The 20,118-nt window shown below is 41.0% G+C and overlaps 1 protein-coding gene across 2 annotated transcripts in view; it reads left to right on the top strand.

Moving 5' to 3' along the window:
- The window catches only part of FOCAD (focadhesin), a 301,972-nt gene that overhangs the window by 36,664 nt on the left and 245,190 nt on the right, over window positions 1-20,118 (top strand). For both annotated transcript variants that reach the window (XM_046023020.1, XM_046023019.1), the window contains exons 3-4: window positions 841-915; window positions 3,386-3,540. In XM_046023020.1, the coding sequence (XP_045878976.1) occupies window positions 841-915; window positions 3,386-3,540 (230 nt within the window). The remainder of the gene's footprint in view (window positions 1-840; window positions 916-3,385; window positions 3,541-20,118) is intronic.

Below are 20,118 nucleotides of genomic sequence, written 5' to 3'. Positions count from 1 at the left end.
CACTTGGTGCAGTTGGAGAGTTTTTTCCAGCCCATATGTAGGAGGGCTGTCATTGTTGCTGGCCTCTGGCTCTAAGGCAGCAGAACAGTGCTGGGGAGGGGTGAAGAACCAGGGGAATGGAGTTGAGGTGGTAGGAAGGAATGATACTTACGTATTTATGTCATCAACAGTCCTCTAGAAACAGAGTCTTAGATTTAATTTTGGGCTTTTTGACCAAAGCAGAATATGGGAACATTTTAGAAATTTATGAGACTAAAAGCTTATGCAAGGGCTAAAACCTATAAGAAAATAATAAAGAAATTAAATCATAGGGCCTAAGCGAGAGAGAATGGTTGTGATACTGGCTCAGATCTGTATGGGCTGTGGTCATAAAGATGGGGATGAGTTTTCTCCATCTTCATTAAGGGCGTGATGAAGCATGATGGATTTCATTTAGATGCAAAAATGATTTTAAAAGCTGTGGAGTTTCTCATTTGTCTCCTGGTTTAATGGATGAAGCAATCGCACATTATCTTCTAATACTAAGTGACAGCAATTTGAACTGAAAATCTGGCAATTTTCTTAACATCTATGAACTGTAGTTTGTTTATTGGGATAAAAATGCTTACCTTGAGAGTTGTTATGAAGCTAAGAAATTATGTATGTAGAATGCCTAATTCAGTGCCTTCCACAGAGCACACTCTCAGATGAATGGGAATTTTATTACCACTTGACTGGTTGACACACTCATACTCCGATCACCTAGTATTTTTTTTTTCCCCATATCAACTTGTATTGACAGGCATTACCTTCAAATGCACTAACTGGAGAGATCTGTTGATTTTTTTTTTTTTTTTTAAGGCTGTGGGTCATCTTATTGCTGCGGTCCTGAAGGAAAATGGTTTTTCAGAAAAGATCCACCAGTCGACAAACCAGGTCTGTATTCACCTTTGTGCCTGAGTTCTCTTCAGACACTGCTCCCAGTGGCACGTAGGCATTCCTTCTGTTTCAGGTCGCTGTAGAAATGATCTTGAACTGGTTTTGTTTTTGTTTGTTTGCTTCTTTGGTTTTTGGTTTGCCAAGTTCTTCTTCTGAATTCTTTACAGTTTAAAATTGGTTGCAGCAGACTTGGGGAGTGAGATATGGAGGAGTGGGGAAGGGGAGTATTCTGTGACTTGTAGTGAAAAGTAGCGTGGGTAGGATGAGGGTAGACATGCCTTAGACAAGGTTGGTAGGATTACCTCTGAGGCAATTTTTTGTTTAATGGAGAAAGTGACCATAGTAGCTTTCTGTTATGGAGGAGATTTCTCTTACTTTCAGGTGATCCAAGTATGAGTTCTGAGTTGGAAAGGTCATGCTTTGGAACTTGTTGCTGAAGGAAAATTTCCGTGCATAGGGCAGGAGAATGCTAGGATCGAAGCAGTACTCCGCTTCCTGAGATGCAGACCACTTGGGTTTTGGTCAGCCAGTGTTGTACATTTTGACCTGCTGGTTGGAAACTCCACTTGAGTGGGTGCTCTCAGGTAAACTCTGTGGAGAATGTAGATGATGGAATAAGATTTTTGTTTTCACAACAGAAATAATTGATTTCCTTTCTCTCACATGGCTTTTTTTTTTTTTAACCCCTTCACATTGCTTTTGATTAGCTACTCCCAAGTCACATCTCTTTCCAGCTTCTGCTGCCATGTTGAAATCAGTGTAGAGGCAAATTTCACTAATTGGCACTTATCTGGTGTTTGTATGTAGTTGTATAAATTAGGTTTTCTGAGAACCCTCATCTTAATCCTGTCTATAATCACATTGTGTACTCAGAGGTGATCTAATGGTTTTACTTAAACAGCTGGGATTTACTGAATGTCAGATCCCTGCGACTTAACTGTTTTCTCTTCTATTAGTAAATGAATGCTCACTTCCACGAGGGCATAGTAATACCTGAGGCAGGGGTTTTTTTTTATTCATTTATTTCATTTTTCTGGTTTATAATGGAGTAATGACATGTGGAACCCTTTGATATTGGCCATACAGGTGAATAAAATTTCCTTCTGAATAAAAGAACAGGAATATAAATATTTCTTTCCTGTAGTGAGTATTAACTGTATTGTTCTGTTATAGTGGGATCCTAAGATTGAAAAGGTTCTCAGAGCCAGCTACCATGAGCAAGTGGGCACTATATGATGTTGATTTTTCACTCTTTATTCTGTGGGAGCTGAGGACCTTGTTTTTTTTCCCTCAAATTATATATTTTTCTAATAACTTATGTTAGGAAGAGGGAAAAATAGATTCATGATATTCTTTAAAAAAAAAAACAAAGCAAAACAAAACCCAAGCCGCATGTAAATCTAAATGGACTTAACTAACCCACAGTACATTCAAATATGGTTTATCATTAGTCATGAGCTTCTGGTGGGGTGGGTCATGGATTCTTGAGGATGTTCTGAAAGGTAGAAGCTCTGCTTTTATAGGATTTTTCAAAATAAAGATCTTACATTTATTTATGTTCCCTTCTGGTACTTCTCTATCAAACATGACAGATTTACGGTCTGAGTAGGCAAAAAGTCAGTTTCTTTCTTTCTTTCTTTTTTTTTTTTAGATTTTTATTTATTTATTTGACAGAGAGAGACACAGTGAGAGAGGGAACACAAGCAGGGGGAGTGGGAGAGGGAGAAGCAGACTTCGTGCTGAGCAGGGAGCCCGATGCAGGGCTTGATCCCAGGACCCTGAGATCATGACCTGAGCCGAAGGCAGACCCTTAACTGACTGAGCCACCCAGGTGTCCCAAGTCAGTTTCTTTCTTGACCACAGCGGTTTTCTAGGCATTTGTTGGAAACCATGGAAATAGCAGCTTGCTGTTCCCCCCCTTTACTGTCTTTCCTCTGGACCCACATTAGACTTCAGTAAATTGAGGCAGGGGCATTGTGGGGGATATGGGGTACATGTAAGTGATAAAGATTGCTGGTAGGAGAGCAGAAACACGTTCTGAAAATGTTGTTGCATTTCGGTCTTAAACCACAGGCATGATTCGGACGGAGTTCAGCCTAGACTAACTGCTATGCTGATATTGACGGTGTCTGGTTCAAGGGCTTGGTTGGAGCTCTGTGCGAGAGCCAAGCCTTTGTTTTGATCCCCTGTCAGTTTCCTTGGGTTGCTCAAACTCAAGTCATACCCCTGTCTGCAGCCAGCCTTATTCTGCAGCTGGGACACCAGATGAGTGGCTGTATCAGAACACATGCATTATCTCTCCTGGAAAACCGACTCTAGTTTATTCCACAAATGGTGGGACAACAGCATCATCTTTGTATGGGAGAGCTAGCCCACTGTGAACAAATTACACTTCGATGAATGCCTGGGGCTGTCCATGCCTTTGCTGCTCATCACATGTGTCTTTTGATCACCGGTTTGTTTTCAGACTCCGGCTTTGAACTTGCTGTGGGAGAAGTGTTGCAGTGATAATGTGGTGGTTCGAACGGGCTGCTGTGAGGGTCTGGTGGCCCTTGTCGCTCAGGATCACGCAGAGTTTGGCTATGTGCTCAATGGGATACTCAACCTGATGCCATCGACCAGGTATTCTTTCCTTCGTGTTTGATCAGTAAAACACATTTTTAGGAAGAAAAGTCACTGATTTGCCATTGAACATCAACATTCACTCTACTTGCCAGTTGTTTTTCTTTCCCTTAAGACATCATGCAGTTGATATTTCGTACGTGCCAATTTAAACTCTTAGAATTTGTGGTCATTTGCTGTAGTGAAGCCTCCAGGGCTTTCTGAGGCACCATTCTTTTTTTTTTTTTCTTAAGATTTTATTTATTTGACACAGAGAGAGAGAGTGTAAGTAGGCAGATCCGCAGGGAGAGGGAGAAGCAGGCTCCCCACGGAGCCGAGAGCCCAATGCAAGACTTGATCCCAGGACCCTGAGATCATGACCTGAGCCGAAGGCAGACGCTGAACCGACCAAGCCCCCCAGGCGTCCCTGAGGCACCATTCTGAGGTGGTCAGACAGGACCGTCTTTGCACCATGTTGTGGAAGTGAGTGTCTCTTGTGAAACGTTCCCTGAAAAGGAGATGCTGCTCTTTGGTTCAAAAAATGATATTGAGGGGCGCCTGGGTGGCTCAGTGGGTTAAAGCCTCTGCCTTCGGCTCAGGTCATGGTCCCAGGGTCCTGGGATCGAGCCCCGCGTCCGGCTCTCTGCTCCGCAGTGAGCCTGCTTCCTCCTCTCTCTCTGCCTGCCTCTCTGCCTAGTTGTGATTTCTCTGTCAAATAAATAAAAATAAAAAAAAATGATATTGATCTCTATGCTTTCAGTTCTGCCTGTTTTAAATCATTTGGGCATCTGTTACCTTCTCCCAGTTTTCATCCAGCCACCAGCTGCCTTCTCTGTGGGGTTGCTTGCTCTCCTTGTGTTTGTTTTTTGTGAGTGTGTGTGTGTTTTAAAGATTTCATTTATTTATTTGACACAGAGAGAGATCACAAGTAGAAATAGAGGCAGGCCGAGATGGGGGGGAAGCAGGCTCCGTGCCGAGCAGAGAGCCCAATGCGGGACTAGATCCCAGGATCTTGAGATCATGACCTGAGCTGAAGGCAGAGGCTTAATCCACTGAGCCACCCAGGCACATCTCTCTTCGTGTTTTTTTTAATCATAGTGTCCTCGGAGGTGGACACCTAATCTTTTTTTCTGCTTTCCCTGGAGAAGGAATACAGCTGTCATTGTCCTATCTGTGGAAGAAGGCATCCTGGGCTTAGAGTTGGCTAGGTTGAATAACCTCTGGCCTTTTCATCTTTCTTCACAAATCTTATTTTGTTCTTTTAGATCCTCTCTGTGTATCTTTTTGGAACCTTGAGTTTTCTTTGTGGTGTGCTGTCTCTAGTCAGAAGCCCAAACCCTTTAGCGTGGTATACTTGTCCTTCCCCAGACTAGCTCCAGCCTTCTGTTCAGCCTGTGTTTTCTGCTGTGAACCCTCTTCTTCAGCCACACACAGCCCTTCCCTGTTCCTGAGCTTGTGTGTGAGCTCCACTTCTGCATGGAGGGTTTCTTTCCATTTTCTGACACCATCTCCTTCATCCTTCAAGGTTCAGCCCGATGTCACCTGTCCAGGCCAGATAACGTCTATCTTCTTAGCTGGGCTACTTGATCTTTCACAGTATTGTTTTTTAAACCTATATTTTCATATTGAGCACATTTTTGGACAGCAATTAGATGACCAAATATTTCTGAATAAGTAAGAATTTGGTCATGACTAAAAATTTAATCATTTTCTGTCTTTTTCTTTGTGTGCAGACCCACACTTGTGCACCTGTTCACGTGTGCACACGTGTGTACACACACTTTTAAAAAAGTAATTTTGAAGAGGCTTTTAAAATGTTAAGTTTTTATATGTTTCTCTTTTAACTTATTGGTTGATTTTAAGCAGGCCATGTAGATTTTGCCTTCTGCCCTTTTTTCAGATGCAGGTATTAGTATTTGTGTCCCCCTAACTAGTTTTCAGATGCCTTAGAATTCATAAACATAAACATAAAATCTACTTGCACTGTGGAGTTGCATTATTTATATTCAGAAGTAAGTATCAGCAGGGTGATGTCTCTGTCTACGTAAGGAATAATTAGAGCAGGTTATATTATACCTTTGTTTTTTAAGATTTTATTTTTGGGGGCACCTGGGTGGCTCAGTGGGTTAAGCTTCTGCCTTTGGTTCAGGCCATGATCCCAGGGTCCTGGGATCGAGCCCCACATCGGGCTGTCTGCTCCACAGGGAGCCTGCTTCCTCCTCTCTATCTGGCTACTTGTGATCTGTCTGTCAAATAAATAAATAAAATCTAAAAAAAAAAAAAAGATGTTATTTTTGTGTAATTTTCACACCCATCATGGGGCTTGAACTTAATATAGCCCTGAGATCAAGAGTTGCATGCTCTAACAAATAACATGGAGGACATGGGGAGATGGAGAGGAGAGGGAGTTGAGGGAAACTGGAAGGGGCGATGAACCATAAGAGACTATGGACTCTGAAAAACAACCAGAGGGTTTTGAAGGGGCGGGGGGGTGGTGGGAAGTTGAGGAACCAGGTGGTGGGTGATAGGGAGGGCACGTACTGCACGGAGCACTGGGTGTGATGCCAAAACAATGAACACTGTTATGCTGTAAATAAACAAATAAACAAACAAACAAACAAACAAACAAAAAAAGAGTTGCATGCTCTACCAGCTGAGCCAGCCAGGTGTCCCAGATTATATCTTTTAATTCCAAAAGGTAGTGTTAGAAAATTCTGCTGTGTAGGATGTCCTTCACACATCAGTATAAGTCTGTCATTACTATTGTAAACTGAAAAACAGGATGGAGCACCTGGGTGGCTCAGTCAGTTAAGCGGCTGCCTTTGGCTCAGGTCATGATCTCTGGGTCCTGGATCCCTGTGTTGGGCTCCTGGCTCAGTGGGGAGCCTGCTTCTCCCTCTGCCACTCCCCTCTGCTTCTGCTCTCTCTGTCAAATAAATGAAAAAAAAAACAAAAAAACAGTGAAAAGCATGAGCCTTGTGGATAGTGAATCAACATGTCATCTGTATATGTTACAATTTGTCAATAACCTTGGATTTTTTAAAATTTAAAAGCATATATTATGGAGGGGCAGCTGGGTGGCTCAGTAGTTAAAGCCTCTGCCTTCGGCTCAGGTCATGATCCCAGGGTCCTGAGATCGAGCCCGGCATCGGGCTCTCTGCTCAGTGGGGAGCCTGCTTCCTCCTCTCTCTGCCTGCCTCTCTGCCTACTTGTGATCTCTCTCTGTCAAATAAATAAATAAAATCTTAAAAAAAAAAACCACATATATTTTGGAGGTGCCTGGCTCAGTTGATTAAGTGTCTGACTCTTGATTTCAGCTCAGGTCGTGATCTCAGAGTTGTAAAATCGAGCCCTGCATCAGGCTCTTTGCCCAGCTCTCTCTCTTTTTGCTTACTGTCTAAAAAATTAAAATAAAAAAATGTCTTTTTCAAATAAACAACACAATCACATGGAAAAAATCCAAAAGCGTATATGAGGCAAGGTGTCTGTCTTACTCCTATATTTCAGTTTTTCTCCTCAGGCAAAAGTCTTACAAGGTCTTATTTTTCTTATAAATGTGTTTATGTACATATAACTGACAATTTGCCTGTTTATTTTTCCTTAAGAAAAGAAATAGCCTTGGGGCACCTGGGTGGCTCAGTGGGTTAAGCCTCTGCCTTCGGCTCAGGTCATGATCCCAGGGTTCTGGGATCGAGCCCCGCATCGGGCTCTCTGCTGGGCAGGGAGCCTGCTTCCTCCTCTCTCTCTCTCTGTCTGCCTCTCTGCCTACTTGTAATCTCTGTCTGTCAAATAAATAAATAAATCTTAAAAAAAAAAAAAGAAAAGAAATAGCCTATTATGCACAAGATTTATTTTTCACTCTTAAGTGAAAAAATGTATCTTGGAGACTGTTCTTTAACAAAAATAAAGTGCTTTCTGATTTTTTTGAGCTGCATAATATTCCATGGTATGAATGTGCCATAATTTACCCAATCCCTATTGTTTTCAGTTATTTTTTGTAAGTATAGGCAGTGCTTCAATGAGTAATCTGATACATACAGGTGACTGTTAGTTTTCAAGGGTCATCGGAAACATGGTCACGATATAGAGGAAAGCCTTGTGTTTTATAGTAAACCTATATAGGAATTTTTTAAGAAAAGATTTTATTTATTTATTTGTCAGAGAGAGCACAAGCAGGCAGAATAGCAGGCAGAGGCAGAAAGAGAAACAGGCTCCCTGCTGAGCAAGGAGCCTGATGCGGGACTTGATCCCAGGACCCTGGGATCATGACCTGAACCAAAGGCAGCTGCTTAACCAGCTGAGCCACCCAGGCATCCCACCTATATAGGAATTTTAATGATTGGAAGATCCTGGGGGAAAATTGTTTTTCAAGTTTCCTGTCTGAGAATGTTCTTGACTAACTTATAAGCCTCAGGGAGATGGAGACAGGGTAGACCTTGAAGCGAACCAGTTTAATTTTTGAATCAATTTGATGATGAAATGTGTTATATAAGTGCGACATTTTCTTTATTGTTGCCAGTAGAGATAATAATTATGTGTGAAGAATTTTTTCATTTGCTTGACTTCAAGTAGCAGAGCTTTGTGGTTTGTAAGGATTACCAAAACTATACTTTGCATTGTTTCTGTCATTAGAAAAAAACAAAATGAGAATCAAATTTAAGAAATTTAATTTAATTTAATTAAAAACAGGAGGCCCAAACAGCCTTCTCCTTCAAATGCTGTTCAGGGAATTTTCTGACACAGAAAACCGTCTTTTTACCATGCAGATGGAAGCAGAAAGAAAACTGGGGCACCAGTCCTTACATTGCACAAAATAGCCTTTAAAACAAAGACAGTAACAAGAAACAAAGAAGAACACTATATAATGATAAAGGAGACAATCTACCAGGAGGATATAACAATTTTAAATATTTATGCACCCAACACGGGAGCACCTAAATATATAAAACAACTATTGATAGACATAAAGGAAGAAAACAGTAATACAATAATAGAAGACTGTAACACCCCACTTATATCAATGGACAGATCATCCAGACAGAAACTCAACAAGGAAACAGTGGTTTTGAATGACGTGTTGGACCAGATGGACCTAACAGGATATATCCAGAACATTCCATCCCCAAATAATGGAATACACATTTCTCTTCAAGTGTATATGGAATGTTGTCCTGAATACCTTACATGTTAGGCCACAAAGCAAATCTCAATACATTTAAAAGGGATTGGAATCACATCTTGCATCTTTTCTGTCCACAAAAGTATAAAACTAGAGATAAAAGTCAAGCAAACATTCCCTCCTTCCCCGCTCCCCCATCTTTATCTTTGGGATATAAAAGCAGTAATGACTTTGTCATTTCCCTGTGCTTCTTGACTGAGATATTTTGCATCTTCAGTTTCCAGCATTTAAGTTTCTACTTGTTTCTGGATTTCTCTTCAAAGAGAGATTTATCAGGGTCTAGAGGCACCATGGGAACAGAGCCCCACAGTAATTGCTCAGCTTTGACGTAGAGCAATAATTCTAAAGTGTAATCTTTTCATTTTGCCTATCTACTAGCACAGCATCTTTCAGGAACTGAGGGAGAGATTGAGAGAGGGAGGGAGTGAGCCATGTTGAGAAGCAGCCTTCTGTAGAATGGAGATTTAGAGAATGTAGCTTCGGGAACTTTCTCAGCATTGCAGGAAATGTTGAAAGGCACAAGGAAAGATGGAAGGAAAGGTCTGTGAGGTCATCTCCCCTAGCCTTATAACCTGCTTCTCGGCCCTTTGTAAATCTAGTCTATAAAATTCTCTTGGAACGCGTATGGGAGCCCTCTCCCCAGACTGGGCCATTCAACCTGCAATTTGAGAAACAGTGGTCTAGAGCCTGCTGCACTGTATAGTCTAACTTTGCAAAAGACTTGACATTGCAAAGCTCTGGTTGTCTAAACTTCAGGGCGTGTCTGGGAAAGTGTCTGGCTCTGTTTGAGAGACTGTTCCCTTCAAAGGAATAGTTTGATGTCTAAGAGTGTTCTTGGTTCAAAGGCAACATGAAACAATTGTAAACTAGTTTTTATAGCTTCTGTAAACAAAGAAATGGATTTAAGAGGTCTAAAATGTTCTTTTAATCAGTAAGGAAATTTGAAAAAAACATTATTCCCTAGGGAGGGTGAAGGAAAGAATGGGGACCACAAAGGAAACACAGTAAGGAAATCATTATCGCCAGTTAAAATGTGAATTTTAAAATTAAACAAACTGAAATTCAAGTGCATGATACATGGTAGCATGTACTTTTCTCGTCTCTTAAGGAACTGCTTGTTTTAAGTTTAGATTATTTTAGATTTTATTTATTTTTATTTTTACATTGAATTTATCCTGAGATAATAATTCTCAAAGCAAGTTTTTCCATTTTCCATTTTTCTGTTCTTAGATTCCACACCCCCCTCCTTTACTGCGCTAGCTTCGAGGAAGCTCGTGCAGCCATTGTTGTAGTTGCTTAGTAACGGGATTGTTCACAGAAAGTGTACTCTCCTGTGGAACTAGGTATTCCATTTTCGATACTGAGATGTCCTGACAGCCTGTAATTTCAGTTCAGTTGCTTCCCCTACCCCTTCCTTCTTTTAAAAATGTGTTTGGGAAGATGGTCATGTGCTAGATAAACCAGACTAGCCCCTGATTTGTGTGCCTTCTGTACTTTTAAATAGGGGAGAGACCTGCGATTTATGTATTTGGGGAAAATAATGTGTGTTAAGGTATGAGAGATTAAAGTCTGTTTTCTGAGATTCCTAAAGGAAAGCCTACTTTTTATTTTTAAGAGATTTTATTTATTTGAGGGGGGGACAGGGGAAGGGCAGAGAGAGAATGCTAAGCAGACTCTACACTGAGCACAGATCCCAGTGCAGATGGGGCTCGATCTCAGGACCCCGAGATCATGACCTGAGCTGAATCCAAGATTCAGGTGCTTAACTGACTGAGCCACGCAGGCGCCCTGCAAAGCCTGCTTTTTAATGAAATCTTGCATCGACTATTAAAAGTGCCCATAGTGGTCCTGACTAAAGCTGATGGATTCAGTGAGTCTTTAATCGTGGATTGATGAAGGTCCAAGTTGTTTAAAAATGACTCGAACTATTGGGAGTTGACATTTAGGGTAATTTAATGAGAAAAGTTCTTGTGTTTCAGGCTCTTCTCTTTTATTGATTACTCTGTTCCTTGTGGACTTGTTTCATTCTCTTGTAGGCGATGGCTAGCAACTGAGGAGACAGTGTATTCATATCTTGTATTATTGAAGCTTTTCTGTACTATTTAGGTTCTCCATTTTTGTTTTATTTAGCAGGAGAAGAAGCGCCAAGGAAGGATGGCTTCATGGGTTTTCCCCAAGATTTAAGGGGTCCAGTCATAGCATGCTTTCATCTGTAGTTGGGGTGTCAGTATCTTTTTTCTTTTTTAAAGAGATACAGTGAGAGAGGAAACACAAGCGGGGGAGCAGGAGAGGGAGAAACAGTCTTCCCGCCGAGCAGGGAGCCCCACACGGGCTGGATCCCAGGACCCTGGGATCATGACCTGAGCCGAAGGCAGAAGCTTAAGGACTGAACCACCCAGGTGCCCCATGGGGCATCAGTATTTTTCTTGAACTTGAGATGGTTTCAGGGTCGTATCTACATGGGTATCATTACTTATTTCACTCTTCTCCGAGAGTGACAGAATTGTTAGACCATGTCATTTTCCCGATCTCTTCTAAATGCTCCTGTAAGCTGTTTAGCTTGTTTCCAAATGTTCTCCTTTTCTTTTCTCCAATCATTTTTCTTTCCCCCAAAATCCCAGAACGTCTTTCAGCTTGCAGCTCGTAACCAGAAAAGTGATTCCAGGCACTTTTGCCGTCTAGGACATTCTGCCCTATTTCTTTTTACGTTCCTTGATCTGGTTGAAGGCTTTGTCTGTCTCAAAATCTTCCATTGTAAGAGCCATGTATTCATGCTAAGATGTTTCTAGGTGATTTAGAAAAGCAACGACTGAAACCCATGTTACTTTTATAGTGGGAAAAGGCTTCAGAATAAATCAGGCTGTTTTCTGGGACTGAGAAGATAAATGAGTATGCAGAACTTCCCTAAGCAAGAAGTCAGTAGCATTATATTTCTTAGATTTTTTTAAGCATTTTTTTTTTTTTTTTTTTTGTCATTTATGCAAGCCTGGGTTTCCCAGAACTGTTTTTGATTTCCTTCCTTTCTTCCTGGTCTTCTTTGTCTCTCTTTCTCTCTCCTCATATAATTTTATAATGAATTTCGAAAATGATTTGATCATTAATCTAGTGTTTAACGTTCCCTTATTTGCTGGTGACTTACTGTTCTTAAGGCTGACCAATTATCCTTTCTGGTGAAAGAAAGACTTGGCCACATTTGTACAATTTGTTCCCATCATACCCAGGGATGCCCCCTCCAGAGATAATTTGTATCATTCTCTTCAGCCCAGACCCTTGGTAATTCTCATCCCTGGTCCACAAAGTAGTATGGGTACTTCCTTGTACCTCATATTTGGAATATTTCAAAAGCAAAGAACCAAGTATTATTTGAGGTCTTTCCAAAAAGAGACTGAGCATACATGAGCAGTGTTTCATGTTGTAATCCAGTCACCCCCAAACAAAGGAAACCTGATGCGTGCTATTCATACGCACAATAGTAACTGTGCTATATTTACCGAGAGAAAAGCAATTTCGTGGGTGGTTTTAATTCCTGGGGTTTGTACAGCTTGACCAAAAATGTTTTCTCTTTGGTCTTATTTATTTATTTCCTTGGAACACTCAGCATCATTCCTGACCTGCAACTCCCTCTCATGTTAAGATCTGGGTCTTGGCTCTTAGGCCTGGGGAAAACTGAGGTTCCTTTTCACGTTGCCTCTTGCTGCTCTGCTTGTGGCTGAGACCTGAAACCTGAAGTCTCTGCTGCTCTCACTGAAAGGCTTTTTTTTGTTTTGTTTTTTTAAGATTTTATTTATTTATTTGACAGAGAGAGAGAGATCACAAGTAGGCAGAGAGGCAGGCAGAGAGAGAGAGGAGGAAGCAGGCTTGCTGCTGAGCAGAGAGCCCGATGCGGGGCTCGATCCCAGGACCCTGAGATCATGACCTGAGCTGAAGGCAGTGGCTTAACCCACTGAGCCACCCAGGCGCCGCACTGAAAGGCTTCTTGAGTCAAGTCAGCTTTTTCTGGAACCTTCCCAAGGAAGAACTTGTTCCAGCTGATCTTCACCGAAGGACTTTTGGCAGCAGGTTACTGAGTGTGTTAGCACTCTCTGGGCTACGAGTTACAGAAACCCACTTGAACTAATTTGAGCCTCAAAGGGTGCTTTTTATTTTTTTGGTAAATGGATGTCTCCTAGGACCTAAGAACAGGGATGCAGCCAGGCCTCAGAAATGAATTGGATACAGATTGCGTGTTTCTCCCCTCTTGCTGAAGACTGAGTCTTTCTGCTACTAATCCACAGGGCACCACCTGCACCTGGGCTAATAGCTCTTCTACCTAAGGGACAGCCAGACTGAGCTTCGACACAATTACAGATTTCCAAGGACCCGTGTATGTGTGAGATGTTCACTCTGGACCAGTCAGGTCTGCCAGAGCCTATGTGTTAGTCTCCTAGGGCTGTTTCCACAGAATGACCACAAATGTTGTGGCTTAAAATAACAGAAATTTATTATTTCACAATTCTGGAGGCTAGAAGACCCAAACCAAGGAGGCTGCAGGATTGGTTCCTCCTGGAGGCTGGGAGCATGTGTTCCGTTTCTCTCTATTAGCTGTTACAATCCTTGGTATTCCTTGGCTTGTGGCTGGGTAACTCTGTCTTTCCAGGCCCTCCTTGTCTGGGTGTCTGTCTCTGCTCTCCCTTCCCTTTCTCTTAGAAGCACACCAGTCATTGAATTTAAGGCCCATCCTGGATGAGCTGATCTCAGGATCCTTAACCATATCTGCAGAGACCCTGTTTCCATATAAAGTCATGTTCATGGGTACCAGGGGACAGGACTTAGATGTATCCTTCTGGGAGACACAGTGTAACCCTCTAGAGGCTGTGTCTTCACTGTGTGAACATATGTGTGCTAGGTTCCCTACACATGAACCACATGAATGGGGAAGGAATAGCAAGTCCCCACGCAGGAGACTGGAACACTGTTTCCAAGGAGTCTTCTGCACTGGGATTGAACTTGGAGGAAAGCCATGAGTTGGGAAATAGCTATCTTTCACCCCCTCAGCTCAGCTGTAACTTTGAACTGTAACTATGCCTATGTGACTGATGTCAGACTGGTGTTGGTCCGACAGGGCTAGACAGAGGAGCTGTTAAGTGGATAGAGAGTCATCGTCAAAGGTAATATAACTATGTTCCTGTGCTGGAGAGATGCTGCCATGTTTTCCATTGTCATCATCTTCTGGAATATTCTTTTGAAACTATGGATTACCTCTCCAAACAGTAGCAATGGCAGTAACAATGTCAAAAGCTGGGGCCCCTGGGTTGCTCAGTTGATTAAGTGTTGCCTTTGGCTCAGGTCATGATCTCAGGGTCCTGGGATCGAGTCCCATGTGGACCTGGGGTTGAGCCCCATGCTCAGTGGGGAGTCTTTTTGTCCCTCTGCCCCTTTCCCAGCTCCTGCTCTCTCTCTCGCTGTCTTTCTCAAACTAATAACATCTTTACAAAAAAGAGAAAAGAGTGTCAAAAACAAAGGGGGAGTGGTTTGAGATGAAGCTGGGAAGGTAGGTAGGGGCCAGAGAAGGCAGTTCACAATGGCTTATCTTGAGCATTTGCATCTTTATCCTGAGTGTCAGGGAATCTACCCAAGTATTTATCTTGAGGGTATCAGGGGTTTCAAAAAGGCCTCTCTGGCTTCAATATGCTCGTAATACTAAAAGTGTTGGAGGCACCTGGGTGGCCCAGTTGGTTAAGTATCTGCCTCCAGCTCGGGTGATGATCCTTGACTCCCTGGATTGAGCTCTTCTCTGTGGGCAGCCTGCTTCTCCCTCTCCCTCTGTCACTCCCCCTGCTTGGGCTTCCCCACTCTCTCTCCATCAAGGAAATAAAATCTTAAAAAAAAAAAAGTGTTGGGTTTTGGGTAGGCAGATAGAATGAATGTAAGGAGATGAGTTTAGGTGGCACTTGCTATAGATCAGGGGAAGGAAGATACCTGCTTGCACCAGGGAGGGAAGCAGGTGCATTTGGGAGCTATAGAAGGGGTGAAGTTGGGCCACCTGGGTGATGTAGTCAGTCAAGCATCCGACTCTTGGTTTCATCTTAGGTCATGTGAGCTCAGGGTCATTAGATCAAGCCCCATATCGGGCTCCACACTCAGTGTGGTGTCTGCTTAGGAGAACTCTGTCCCTCTACTTCTCTGCCTGGTGCTCTCTCCCTCTGTCTCACATAAATAAATTAAAAAAAAAAGAAAAAGAAGGGGTGAAGCATTGAGGTGAGTTGCATATGAGGATGACTGAATGGAATATGTCAAAGGTAACGCTTTGATTTCTGACTTGCCAAACAGGTAGATAAGGAACAACGAAAGAAAAGGTGTTTGGGAAGAGCACGAGTTAGGTTTGAGACATACTGAATTTGAGACACATGTTGACTTTGAGACAGAGTTCCAATGTTGATGTGGGAATATCTAGTAACACATTATGCTATGGATAAGTTAGTAACCAGATCTTTTCTGTCCTGATTAAAGCCTTCACTTTGTCTCGTTAAAGAACTCTTCCGTGTATGTATGTACATAGAGAACCTGCTTCTCTAAGGGCTAATTCCGATTTCTGAAAATGTTCCTCAGAAGTCTGCTTTTTCATATGAACATGTTTCTGTGTCCGTGCCAAACTGTGACTAACCATAGGTTGTAAATAAAAGATACTGTGGTTATTTTATTGTTTATTTAAATTTCTGTTCATATTACCCATCTAGGGGATCAAATTTCCTCTTCTATTTGTGTTCAGTGAGTCCTTCTTCACCAAGAGATTATAAATCTCTTTTGCCCTTTTTTTTACTAATAGAAAAATAAACATGGCACATACTTTTTTGAAAACCCAAACAATGGCACTTGTAGGTACTGAAAGTAGTAAATGGTATAACTTTTCCTTTTTGTCATCTTCTCGCTCTTTTCTTCTTTTTTATTTTTTATTTTATTTTTAAATTTTATTTATTATTTTTTTTAGTAGTTAATTAATTTATTTGTCAGCAAGAGAGTGAGAGCGAGTGAGCACCAGCAGGGGGGGGGCTGGCAGAGGGAGAAGCAGGCTCCCCGCTGAGCAGAGAGCGGGATCATGACCCCAGGATCATGACCTGAACTGAAGGCAAATGCTTAACCAACTGAGCCACCCAGGCGTCCCTTATTTTAATTTTTTAAAAGATTTTATTTATTTGAGAGAGAGAGGGTGAGAGAGAACATGAGAGGGGAGAAGGTCAGAGGGAGAAGCAGATTCCCCGAGGAGCTGGGAGGCCCGTGTGGAGCTCGATGCCAGGACTCTGGGATCCTGATCTGAGCCAAAGGCAGTCGCTCAACCAACTGAGCCACCCAGGCGCCCTCTCTTTTTTCTTCTTTTTAAAAAATTCAGTTTCTTATTGGGCTCTGGTGAAAACTGGAAATTAGAAGACTCAGGGCTCTTAGTGTTTTGGAGGCAACTTCAGATCTGCACTTGGTTCCCTCTGGAATGTAGAGGAAGCTGGAGTGAAGAGGACCAGGACCAGAGGACCAGGCACTTGGAATCACTTCACTCCAGTGAAGTTGGAGCCCCATTTCTAAACCTATGAAGAAAGTATTTATAAGTATGTACACTCCAAGTGTTTTAAAATTGGGTAATCCATTCCTATGTAATATACATAGTTATAAAACTTGCGTTTTTTGCTTAATAGGTATAGGATATCTTTCCATATATCCCTTTGCCTCTTTGTTAACAGCTGCAGAGTATTCTTTATTATGAATGTATCATAGTTTATTTTATCGTTATTTTTAAAGATTGTATCTGTTTGAGAGAGAGAGAGCATGCACACGGGAGGGTGTGTGCACAGGAGGTATGGGGTAGAGAGGGGAGGGGGACAAGCAGACTCCCTGCTGAGCCAGGAGCCCAAGGTGAGGCTTGATCTTAATTAGGACTCTGAGACTATGACCTGAGCTGAAACCAAGAGTTGGATGCTTAACTGACAGAGCCACCCACGTGCCCTAAATGTATCATATTTTAAACACTTGTCTATTGACAAACATGTTTTTCTTCTTCTGTTTTTAAAGATAACAAATGCAGTATAAAATCTTCTTTTGGCTATATAAGGGTATTTCTGTATAATGGATTCTTAGAAGTTGAATTTATGGATTTAAACATTTATGAATACTGCCAGTTTGCTCTCCATAAAGACTGAACCTGGCTGGCTCAGTTGGGAGAACATGTTACTCTTGATTTCAGGGATGTGAGTTCAAGTGCCATGTTGGGTGTAGAAATCACTTAAAAAAAAAAAAAAAAAAAAGACTGAACCAATGTATACTCAACCTGAAAGTGTTTATTTCCCCATTCACTCATCAACACTGGATATTTTGAACCTTATTCTTCTGTGATTTGCATATCTATGTTCTTTGCTCTCTTGCTGTTATATGATTAGTCTTATTTTGTGCTTTTCTTGTTTTTTGGATGGTAATGCTTTGTCTGTCTTGTGTGTTTTTGAGTATTTCATATCAGATGATCTCTTGTTTTAATGTTTTTTCTCCCCTGAAAAGCCTCCCCACTAACTTTGTTAAAACTATCTGGAATTTTAGTTATAGGTTGTGTTTTTCTCTTGTTCTTTTTCACACTTTCCCCTCCCCCCCTCTAAATCCTTTCTGAATAATTGCTATAAACTTACAGTCACATTTGAAAAATGGTAAAGACTTGAAGATAAGTTCTTCTGGTGTTCATTCTGACCAGTTCTTTGTAGTCTATCTTTTTCTATTTTGTCAGTTCTTCCTTATGCTTTATCTTTTTCTTTCTTCCTTTTTTAAAATAACAGCCTTATTGAGATAATATTCTCATGGTAGAAAAGTCATGATTTGAAAGTAAATAACTCAGTGGTTTGGGATATATTTACAAAATCGTGCAGTTATCATGTATTATCTTTTAACTGGAGTACTTATTTAAGAATTTCCAGAGTGTTGGGCGCCTGGGTGGCTCAGTGGGTTGGGCCTCTGCCTTCGGCTCAGGTCATGATCCCAGGATCCTGGGATCGAGTCCTGCATCGGGCTCTCTGCTCAGCAGGGAGCCTGCTTCCCCTCTCTCTCTGCTCTGCCTCTCTGTCTGCTTGTGATCTCTCTCTCTGTCAAATAAATAAATAAAATCTTAAAAAAAAAAAAAGAATTTCGGAGTGTTATGTCTGAAAGTATTTCTTTTGTCTTCATACATTAGTCTTAGTTGTTTTGGGGGAGGTTAAACTTACTAAGTTATATAAACCTTTCTATTTCCATTTTATTTCCATATATATTTCTTCATTTAGTAGTACAGATGAGAATTCTGATGACAAATTAGAAATGATATCAGTCTAATGGTTTTTGCTTTTTAATTATAATGGTCTTTATTTTATAAATTTTATTTTATAAAATCTGAGAGGTCATAGGATTTTCCTTTTATCTTTGGATTTGAGAAATGTCAGTGATTTTTTTCACATCTTGCCTAGCCCTTGGTAGACTTTTTAATTTGAAGGCATAGAATTCAGTGAAAAAATTTTCTATCTTGTCCTGATTTTTGCTCCCCTAGTGGTTATATTTTCTTGTATTTCACCATTTTAATTTTCAGGACTAATCAAACTACTACTTATTTATTTAAAAAAAATCTTAAAAAGATTTATTTATTTATTTATTTATTTGAGAGCGAGCCAGCGAGAGCGAGTGCACAAGCAGGGGGGAGTGGCAGGGGGAGATGGAAAAGCAGACTCCCCGCCAATTTGGGGCTTGATCCTAGGATGCCTAACTGACTGAGCTAACCAGGTGCCCCTAATCAAACTATTATTGTAACCTTTTTCTGGAGTCATGTAGAATTCAATAGAAGTTTAGTTGTTTTTTTTAATTTTAATTTTTTAAAAAGATTTTATTTATTTATTAGACAGAGAGAGATCACAAGTAGGCAGAGAGTCAGGCAGAGAGAGAGAGAGAGGAGGAAGCAGGCTCCCTGCCAAGCAGAGAGCCTGATGTGGGACTCAGTCTCAGGACCCTGAGATCATGACCTGAGCCCAAGACAGAGGCTTAACCCACTGAGCTACCCAGGCGCCCTAGAAATTTAGTTTTTTGTTTTTTTTTTAATTTTTAAAAATTTCTTTATTTGACAGAGAACACAAGTAGGTAAAGAGGGAGGCAGAGAGAGAGGAGGAAGCAGGCTCCTTGCTGAGCAGAGAGCCGGATGCGGGGCTTGATCCCAGGACCCTGAGATCATGACCTGAGCCGAAGGCAGAGGCTTTAACCCACTGAGCCACCCAGGCACCCCAGAAATTTAGTTTTTTAAGAGCAGATCTCGGATACTGAGTAACAGTTGCTTAAAAACAGAAAAAGAAGGTTTGTAAGGAGAGATGGAAAATACTAGGAGTTAGTATAAGTTTGGGTTTGTAGGTAGTTTTAGGGACATTCCAGTTCTGAGCATTTATGAACTCTGATGCTTGTACAAGTTTGTATAGTAGCCTCATCTGTAAAGAGGGGAAAACATTATAATCTTGGTGTTACAGTTACTTGTATTAGATTACTAAAATTTATTGAAAAAATAACCAGGTGCTTTACTGACATATTTGTATTTATTCTTTATAACAACACAAGAAGTGGGGCTGCTATCATGATTCTAGATTATATAGATGAGGGTGTTGTGGCTTCTAGGTGTTAAGTGCCTTGGCCAACATTCCCTAGCTAGTTAGAATTAAAATAGGGGTTTAAATAGTAATTAATCTGAAACCGTCCCTCTCAGCCCCCTTGAAATATTTAAATAATCTAAATAATTATTCAATTGAATTTAACTGCTGTCTGAATGGATTTGTGATTTGATTGATGCCATTATTTTTCAAAACTTACAATCTGTTCATGCTGCACGCTCACTTAAAATATAGTACATTTAATTATTTACCCATTAAGATCTTGTCCATAAATAAGGCCAAACAAGACCGAATTTAAAGGTTAGAAAACTGGGAGTTCAGGGGCACCTGGCTGGCTCAGCAGTAGAGCATGCAGCTCTTGATCTTGGGGTTGTGAGTTAAGCCCCACTTGGGTGCAGAGATGGCTAAGAATAAAGAAACTTAAAACAAACAAACAAACAAATAAATAATTCAAAATAAATAATTTAGTAATTTGAAAATTTCAAATTTTCAGATAATTTCAAATAATTCAAAAATTCAAAATTTTCTCACAGCCACATTAAAAAGTTAAACAGGTGGTGTTAATTTTAATTATACCTCTTATGTGCCCCGTGTATCGAAAATAGTATTTCCATATACAGTCAATATAAAAAGTTACACATAATATTTAATATTTTTTTTGTGTCCTGTGTCTTTGAAATCCAGTGTGTGTTTTACACTTCTGGCACATCTCAGATTAGCCATATTACATGTGCTTAGCGGTCACGTGTGGCTGTTGGCTGTTGTATTGGACAGCGTGGGCAAACCTTAATGTCAGTT

The sequence above is a fragment of the Meles meles genome, chromosome 11, assembly GCF_922984935.1.
Source record: "Meles meles chromosome 11, mMelMel3.1 paternal haplotype, whole genome shotgun sequence".
In the NCBI taxonomy this organism is placed as follows: Eukaryota; Metazoa; Chordata; class Mammalia; order Carnivora; family Mustelidae; genus Meles; species Meles meles.
The sequence above is the reverse complement of the archived record's forward strand: the minus strand, read 5'-3'. Positions and strand labels throughout refer to the sequence as shown.